Here is a 9739-nt window from a genome sequence, read left to right as displayed (position 1 = left end):
AAACACTGGGGGGATGATGTTCAAAAAAAAGGCCTTGCATTCCTACACCCTCTCCCAGTAGATTTGGATGATATGGTAGCTATTTGTCAAAAATCTGAGATTTTCCTGTGGGCAACTGCTGATGATACTAAAATAACTATCCTTTTAATATTTCTACAACAATGCATTAAGCCATTGTAGGCAATCTTACATACCAATAGACAGAACTGTAATGGCAGTATTAGGATTTTGGCAAAGATAAGAGTGCAACATATAATTGAAATGCAATAACAAAAAAAATGCACAAGCTGATAGCTTGGCAGAATTTTATCCAAATCACCCACTATGGCTATGAACACATGGAAAACCCATAGGATGTTCACTTTCACATTCTGAACTCCCTTAAGGCTAGTAGTCAACTCTTAAGCCTCAGTCACTATTTCAAATCCAGTGTGGGCTTGTCCTCAAACATGTCCCTTCAGTCATTCTAATCACCACGATCAGCTGACCATACTCGGAATAGTAAGTTGGGTGATTCAATAACGGAATTGAAGGAATCCACGCAGTTTTGTAATTGGGAGCACAGTATGACAAGTTGGAGTCATGTGCATGGGTTCACTTTTCACATTTGTATAATGTCTTGTCCTGCATTAGAGGGGTTATGTAGGTCTCATGATACAAAGTTTTTGGATGGATGCTGAAGGAATGATTCGATATCATTGAAAGGGGATGGTGTGCCCCTTACTACTAAACATTATTGAGGTGAAATGAATGAGGTCTCCTTAAATAAAGATTTTTAAAAGAAAATATTAATGTAAAAAGCTGTTTGTAATTTGCATCTCCTTTGTTTAACGTGCAAATGGGATTTCTCCTGAAAAAGGTCTTTCTCTCATTATAACTCTGGCTCTCTAAAGAGTCTGAAACGTATTTGCCATTCAAATCAAACATTAACAATTAAATGCGCTTTTTAATTATTTTTTTCATACAATCATTCATCATTTTATTTTTCTGGAAAGAAGAAGAAAAAAAAACAGACTTTTTTTCAAAATCTCTCCATTCTATTCAGGGAAAAAATCCTGCCTGACATTTCATGAAGTGAAATATCATGTGAGTAAGAGTTTTCTGTTACATCACCAGGAGTTTTGAAGGACTAACTGTCTTGTTTGTTTTTTTTTCCAGTTGATATGTTTTCACGTGGTCTGTAAAATGAAAAGCAGTCATTTGTGAACTAAAAGCATTGCAGGAACACATCAGTTTCTTCAGCACCTTCATGTGATAGACAGGGGTTGCTCTTGATTGGTCTAATTTGGATTACTCCTACTGTGTTTAATAAAGTTGTGGATTAAATATGCTATGATCAGCTACGTGTTTTATTTCTTTGCAGCGGGACTCTTCGTATCTTTAGATACATACGATCAATACATGGAGTCCATGAAAGTCCAAAACATCAAAAACTAGAAGGGCACTCAGTAGAGCACATACATCTGCCATGGTCACTGTAAAAAATATACCAGACTTCAGAGAAAAAAATTCATGTTCTTAGTAAATCATCCAGATTTGCCCCAAAATTTGATAAATTGCTGACAAATAAACCAACAAACAGTCACAGGTGAAAACATAACCCCCTTGGCAGATGTAATAAACACTGATGGATAGATAAACACATGGCAAAACTCAGAATGGTCCTGAATGAAATTCTATGAAATTCCAATGCAGTTTTAATTGGTATTTGAGGAAATATGGAATAAGAGATGAAAAAAGTCCATACCACCCTTAATAGTCACAACGTGGCGCCCAGTTGATGGACAGTAACTAAACACTGTAAGACAGACAATAGTGATTAGAATGGAATTACCAGACTTATTGACAGTGTGCATTTCCAAAAGTACTCAAAAGAGTAAAAGAGTATTGAAATTAAGCCATCCCTGTCAACGGTGCTGAAAGTGACCCCGTATGTCCAGAACGCTACCTCATATTGAATGGTATTAAGAACTTGAGGGTGTTAAATTAAATTAGCTCACAGTCTTTAATTGAAAAATTTAAAATGCCTTTATTCAGATGGCACCAATTGGACAGTTGGATGTTGAATATACGTTTGTAGCATGGGAAAGGCAGCACGGTCAAGTTAGTGTCCTTCTCACAAGGGCAAGAGGGCATCAGAAAATGAGAGAAACCAAATTACTGCCTTCCCCTGGTGCTCATGAGGACTCCTGCTGACAGTTTGAATGATCACGAGATGGAACTGCAGCAACTGATTTATACTGTTATTGAAAGCAAAACGCTGAGAATAAATAATGCAATCTGTCTGTCTTTATGTGTCTCTCTCTCTGGGTTTCTCAGTCTCCCTATTTCTCTCTGCGGTGCTTGAGATAAAAGTATGTAGGAATATAGTATACACTATATATGGTCACATGCGTTTGTGCCGGTCTTTCACAATGCCCCGTTCAAAACTTTCAATTGAAAATGCACGTTTCTGTGCTTGACTGAAGAGAGGGAACGGCAGTACAACATGAACTAAGGGAGCAATGTGCAAATGGATATAACTACTTCAGACTGACACAGTCAATACTGATGAAGAATGCTTCTCCAGAAGCTGAGTCAGGTCATTCTCAGGCTTCATAATAGGAAGAAATGCCTGCAGTAGCAGGCTGGAGTAATGACACACTGACTATGAAGTTAAACAATGTGAACTAACTAAACACATTGTCACAACTTATATCTGCTCTGCCATCCCAAATGTTTCAAACCCTGTCTATCAGCCTGAGAAACTATGTTTCCTTTATGACAGCAGCAATGGATCATGAAACCTGTAACCGTTGTTTAAACACAACACAAACCAACACACACACACATTACCTGAATTTTACTGCTAAATATTTCAGAAAGACTTTATTATGTAATTGTTACTCTCTTACATTTTCAAATGGTTGTCACCCCGTGTATAAAGATAGTTAACTGCTCAAACATCCAAAATGTATGGCGCGTATGTGAACTGCGTGTGCATTTGGGTGTCTGTCCATGTTAAAGTCAACTAACACATGTCTCATGATATCCCACACATACGGAGAGGTAGTGTCTCATGATTTCCGTTGGACTTTAACCAAACAGATGGGTGGGGTAGCTAACAAGAGACATGTTCTGAGTGTGTGTGCGCGTGTGTATGTGTGTGTGTGTGTGTGTGTGTGTGTGTTTGTGTACGTGTGTATACTGATTCCCATTCTCAGTAATGTGCACAGATCACACTCACCATGAGTGCACCGTTCTTTATCACCGTTTCAGTTCAAGGGGAATGAAAAGGAAAGAGGTCAAGTGGAGAGGGTAAAGCAGAGTAACATGACAGAAATAGAATATGTTTAACTAATGGTTAAAAATTACACATGGAGGTTACTATTTTAGGTTACACTAAAGGGGCATTTTAGAATTTCTAATGGGGTACATTTTAAAAGTCTCCACAGTATCATGGTCTTAAATGTTTCTACATAATGCACAATTACATTGGAATATTATTTCTGTCTATATAGTAACAAAATACTCACTTTTGGTCCTAAAGTGACGGAATAAACTATGAGCATGGGCTGCCTGAAACAGAGCTACATCTACCTGAGCAATGCATTAGGTGGTCAAGCTTTAGGTCAAGCGGACCTTTCAAAATGTTTGCTTTTGCAGACGCTCATGTCATTGAGTTTGTTTTAACATGTGAACACCTCAGTATCAGAATGCCTCCAGGATTCAAACCAGGTCAGGTGCAACTCAAGTTCACTTCATGGAATCTGACTGGAAGTCTGACTGCTGCAGTTGTGAACCAGCGACCCTCTTTTCGCCCGTTTGTTGCCCGCTACATCAGTTCGCCTGGCCAAAGGGACATTCTAATAAAATGCCAGCATGACAAGCAATCACATCTATAACCCAGTGGTGGGCCACAGATGAAGTAGTCAGATCAGTTACTAACGTGAAGGCAGCAATACCACAATGTAGAAAACACTCCACTCCAGTCCTGCATTCAGATTTTTTCCATAAGTTAAAGTATGTATGTACCATCAGCAAACTGTCCCTAGTATCAAAGTAAAAGTAGACATTATGCAGCAGACTGGCCTCTGTCAGTGTTATATTATCATACATTTCATTGATGTATTAACAAAATCTTTAACGTAGCCGGTTGAGGTCATTTTGGACTCAGACCCCGGTCTTCCACGTCTGAAGGGACCAAAGTCATTACCGTCCTCTGTGAACGAGGAAACACAGAAGGGGGTGTGGGGGGGTCTAAATGCTGCCACCTAGCGGTTTTTATTTCGACTTTACCTACCACAGATGTTTTTACGCTGGTGGATAATCGTTTGGTCGCTTTCTTGTTGAAATTAAGTCAGTATTGACGGTAAAAAGAAACAGAAACATGTTAACCGCAGTTCATCCGAATAGACCTCATCTCACCATTTGTTTTTTTTTTTTTTAACTGCGCGCTGCATTCAGGCCTCCTTGTAAACTGCTGTTGTAATCGGTCGGTGGCGGTACTTGTGTCATTGCTCATAAACATCAAAATACGCTAGAAGTCTCTAAACATTTAACCAGAACACGTAGTCTTTGATAGCTGCTTTGGTTTAGTTTACTATATGCTCTTGAGCTAACTGATGGTCAACTGTCGTCATTGGACAAAAGTGATAAGATACACCACTTTCATCTTTAGGTTTTACAGGATTCCTGTGGTTACGGACCTCCTTAACATCACAGGCTGCAGTAAAAAAAAAAAATTCCCAGTACTTCCCTCAAGCTTACGCTTCGTATTTGCCACTTTGATAACCGATTATGAGTGCGATGTGTCCATTATTCCATTATTACCAATGAGTGTGAAGGAAGCATCGTCTCACATGACCAGTGCACAGCTGAGGGATGCTGAGGTAGGCTTGCCCGTTGCTAGCAAGTTAGCCATGTTAGCTGTGTAGTAATCCTGGCGCAAACAGCCGTTTCTCTTCGCCTTTTCAAACACAATCACCCGAGGGAGATATACTACCAGCCATGGAGAGGATACAGCGCATGTGGTCGTCTTTCGTATCCCCTCGTATTGTAAGCTTTTGGTTAGATGCCAATGTCATAGTTTTGTAGCTAGGGCTGTCTAGCTAGCTCAGCTAGCCTGCCTTTGGTGAACACAGGGCCAAGGCCAAGGCCAAGCGAGAAAAGGGAGGCCGTCGGGTGAGTAAATTTACACTAACGTCTGTTTTTCGCCTTGTTTGCAAGCTTCTCTCAACACCAACATCACGTATCAGCCTGTTGGTTGGCAGCTGTTCAAAGACTATACACGTTTTTCGTACTTCTTATCTTCTTAAGATAAATGTTGTCTTTGTCATTGGTTGCACATTAACGACAATAACGCTACATCAGTAATGTACACAAAGGCCATAATCATATTAACTGTTTGTCATCTTATAAAAGTAGAAAATGTAGGTTTACAGTTCTCACACCTGCTGACAGTGCGAAGTTTTATTTTCCTGATGTGTAATATGGTGATAAATGGTGCTAAGCTAACTGAGTTCAAAAATACATTAAAGTCGCAATGACATTAGACTGGTTTATTTTGCTTGATAGTCTGGGGCTTTTAACACATGGATATGTTTTCATACTCATGTGTTATACATTGTATTTTCAAGGAATTTTTTTCAAGAGTATAGTGATGACAGTATCGGTCTTGAGGACAGATCGCAGGGACTGGGGGTCTCAGTTTCTTAATCCACCTTAGCCCCCCGCCCGCCATGGTCCCAAGGGTCTGCCCAAAATTTCACCTTAACGTAAAAAATTCTCACTGCACAGCAATTTGCTGCATTCTGCATTTGCTTGTTAACACATTTTGTTGAAGCCATATCGCCCTTATTTACTGAAACGTGAATTTCTTACATTGAATACAAATATTTTAAACATAAAGTGCAAATTGTTTATGGCTCCAGTTTAAAAGTTCTAAATGTCTTGTACAAGTGCTTTTTTAAACATCTTCCTTGTAATGTAGCGGGGCATATTTGGCATTTTTGGTATTTTTGGCAGCCCTGACATCTTGATTTTAAACAGTTTTCTTTGGGCCTCAAGCATAACTTGGACGCACAACATGGTCTTTAACTGAATGACCCATTTGGTAAATAGAGAATTTTAAGGATTTTTTTTGCCTTGCTCCAGCACTTTTTGGAGGTTGTGCATCTTGTTTATTTCCAACATACAATTTTTCCAGCTTTTGTGAGACCTGGAGCTGGAATTTACTTGGTCAGTATGCTTTCACCACTCTTGTATCAACATGGCATCACTGAGACTTGTAAGGACTCTTATGAGAGGCTCAAACAGTGTGTCATAACATTGTACTTATGTGATTATTCTAAGTCACCCATACTTTGTGTCCTATTCATCTCCACTTCATTCTCCACCAGGCATTTGCTCTGTAGGCGGACACAGGAGTAGAGGAGAGGAGAGGAGAGGAGTAGCACATCAGGTTTTGGATCAGAACTTCTTTTAGAGTTGCTTTCACCATCATCATCATCATCACTGTCACCCTCAGCTGAGCCATGTCTTCGTCAGGGTGTTGCCACCTACCCGGCTCCCTTTGTGATTACTCCGGGAGCGCTGAATCTGATGCCTCCAAGGATTCAGAGGAGTCTGATTCTACCATGCAGGCCCAGTACATTGCCAAGGTTACCGCTAAAGATGGCCGCCCACTCTCCACTGTCGTCAAAGCAGTGAGCTTGCAGAGGTAAGAGAGGGAGGAACTCACAGGGGGCCCCAAATGAATATACTGTAATTTCAGTGTACGTTGGCTAATCATTACATTGTTGCCCTCACTGCTTCGCTGTTTTTCTTTAACAGTGATGTGGGTATGTGTCGGATTTGTCATGAGGGAGCTGGAGGAGAGACACTGCTCTCACCCTGTGACTGCACTGGCACACTGGGCAAAGTGCACAAGAGCTGCTTGGAGAAGTGGCTATCCTCCTCCAACACCAGCTACTGTGAGCTTTGTCACACAGAGTTCACTATTGAACGGCGACCACAACCACTCACACAGGTTAGAGGGCTTTTACTGTGCGGATATGTACAAAAAGAGGTGGAAACGAGCAATACTAATTTGTCTAAAACAAGGAAACTGTTTTGTCTTTGGACTTGTACTTATATTTTATGTTTTTTTTGTTTTTTTTTTAAGTATAGCCAACAAGTAGTATCTTCAGGATATGAGATGATTTCCTCATATAGATGAGATGATGGCTCGCCTTGTAATAAGACGTCTCTATTTGTGAGGCTGGTTTTCAGTAGCATCATTGGATTCATATTATTTGTGCTGGTAAACTTACACCTTATTAATGTTCTTTTACTTGGCAGAATTTAGTTGTAATTGTAATTCAAAGTGATACCGTAGGAAGCTAATTTTCAGTTGGACTAATGATTTTGTCACTTTTCTCTTGGTCAGTGGCTGAAGGACCCCGGCCCTCGCAGTGAGAAGCGCACGCTGCTGTGCGACATGGCCTGCTTCCTTCTCATAACGCCCCTGGCAGCCATCTCCGGCTGGCTCTGTCTGAGGGGAGCCCAGGACCACCTTCAACTGAAGAGCAGACTCGAGGCTGTTGGCCTCATTGCCCTCACCATCGCCCTCTTCACTATCTACATCCTCTGGACACTGGTAACAGATGCAACACTTACTTACTGTTACTTAGAAAATAGACACATTTCTGTACTTGTGTCCAGATTCTGACAGAGAGTGAATGTCTTTCACTTAGGCATTTTCGCACCCCCAAATAACTCCTAGTGTTTTTTGTTTTTTAATGTAATTAGTTTAATGTGGAAAACAATCGTGAACAGGCTTATAAACAGTGCAAAGAACATCAGCCCCACAGATTTATATTCTACCATTGGTTATTGTAGAAATTATGTTACTATTTTCTGGTGCCAGTAAGATTGAGAATAGTAAGATTGAGCTGGCTTTTACTCTGCACTTTTATTTATCTGGATTTCACTGGATCATATTCTTTAAAAATAGGATGTACTGTCAATCTGAAACCTCCTTCAGAAACCTACCTTTAATCTTCAGCAGAAGAATCATAAAAAGTATGACAGATTGTGAAATATTATCCTTTAGTCGTGCAGCAGTTGCAGCTTCAGCCTGTACTTCCTGTCCCGCATCCGTACTACACTGACTCAAATATCTTGGCGTCAGTTTTATTGATGTCTGTCTTTTCCCCCCTTCGTCCCATCTTGCCCCCTCCTCCTCTTCTTCCATTCAATTCCAGGTGTCATTTCGGTATCACTGTCAGCTGTACTCAGAGTGGAGGAGGACCAATCAGAAAGTGCGTCTGCTTATGCCTGACATGAAAGGGGCGCACACCACCCAACGTTCAGTGCCGACCAAGTCGACCAAGAAAATGACTGATGAGACCATCGTATGAGTGCAGAGCAGTGGCAGGAGGAATATTTAAAAATCACGCCCACTGAAGCACTCCCTAAAAACAAAATTAATCATATAAATGAACTTTTGCACTTCATATGGACCATGAGAGGGGAGAGCTTCTTTTTCCTTCTGTTTTCTTTTATTGAAGCACTTGATGTAAACTACTACGGTATTTACCGACCACAAAAGTGGTTTTGGAAAGAACTCATTCCGGAGTCATAGTTGATGTTGAAACACACAGTTGTCATTGGACGGTCAGCGCTGGGATGTGAACGCGTGAACACGTGGATAATGGACTAACCAGCCCGACTGTATGTCCGTGACACAAACTTATGAAATACTAAGACACAAGCTAATGTAGCAGGATATAACTGAATCAGCATGCTACTACAGTATAATATAAAACATATTCACACTACCTATAATTCCCTCATGCCCCTTCACGATGTATTTAGCTGTTTTTGAACAATGGGCAGCCAATAGCCCAGCAGAGGATAATAATCTAAAAACATGATTGACAAAGTCTATCTGTGAATATTCTTTTTCGACAAGTAGAGGGCGACAGTCGCTCGTACCAACGTTCTTGTCTATAATCTGAACCCTTTTAAAGTAAAGCTTTATCATTGCTGTCTAAACGGTGACACTCAAATCATTTTTCTGTTTAGACAGCAGCTGAGGAATCACATACTGTATCTATCTTACTTGTCACAGGGTGAGAGAAGATTGTAATATATAGGATGATACTAACTGCATACATTAAAGGGCAGCGCAGTAACGTATAAGGAAATAGTATTGACGGTGTGGAAAAGTGTTTACATTCCAATTGGATGATGTTTCTACTATTGCCATAAAAGTGCATTCGCAAACGGCCCTGTTCCACTTGTAAATGCACCATTCATAAATTGAACTGCCTAGCGATGACCAGTAATAATGTTCTACATCACAAAAGACGCAATTTCAAATAGAAGAGAAACAGTGTTCTGAATAGTGAGATTGCAGACTTTTGTCCTATATAAAACAAGTGTATCAGATCAGGCTGGTACTACGTAAAGGTGCAAAAGAGAAATGTGTTTTGAGATGTCAATCAATGTATGCAGCATATGCTAAAAAAAAGTATTTTGTGTTATTGTAGTCTTCCTGCTGCATCCCCTGGAGAGTTGGGTTATTGTGCAATAAAACGAGGGACTCCTGGACTCAGTCAGTGTGGACTGTGACTTGTCTGGTGGTTTTAGGTATATCTGTCTCTTGTGAGCTCTATCTAGTCTTTGGAAATATATCTAATGATCGACTGTAGTGGAATGTAACAAAGTATATTTGCTCAAGTATTGTACTAAAGTAGAATTTGAATTTATTTGC

General features: G+C 40.2%; 1 protein-coding gene across 2 annotated transcripts; it reads left to right on the top strand.

Annotated features, from left to right (window-relative positions):
• The first annotated feature begins 4521 nt into the window (after positions 1-4521).
• LOC120798773 (E3 ubiquitin-protein ligase MARCHF2-like) lies at positions 4522-9576 on the top strand. 2 transcript variants are annotated; one of them, XM_040143398.1, is made up of 6 exons: positions 4522-5163; positions 6381-6442; positions 6509-6700; positions 6814-7009; positions 7409-7618; positions 8226-9576. In XM_040143398.1, exons 3-6 carry the CDS (start codon positions 6516-6518, stop codon positions 8379-8381), a joined length of 747 nt encoding a protein of 248 aa, XP_039999332.1. In that variant the 5' UTR covers positions 4522-5163; positions 6381-6442; positions 6509-6515; the 3' UTR covers positions 8382-9576. The 2 variants fall into 2 exon arrangements, with proteins under 2 accessions (XP_039999332.1, XP_039999331.1); XM_040143397.1 differs by having other exon boundaries at positions 4525-5163; positions 6381-6700.
• The last annotated feature ends 163 nt before the right edge of the window (positions 9577-9739 follow it).

This window comes from Xiphias gladius, chromosome 14 (assembly GCF_016859285.1).
Source record: "Xiphias gladius isolate SHS-SW01 ecotype Sanya breed wild chromosome 14, ASM1685928v1, whole genome shotgun sequence".
In the NCBI taxonomy this organism is placed as follows: Eukaryota; Metazoa; Chordata; class Actinopteri; order Istiophoriformes; family Xiphiidae; genus Xiphias; species Xiphias gladius.
Note: the sequence above shows the minus strand (reverse complement) of the source record. Positions and strands in the feature narration are given on the sequence as shown.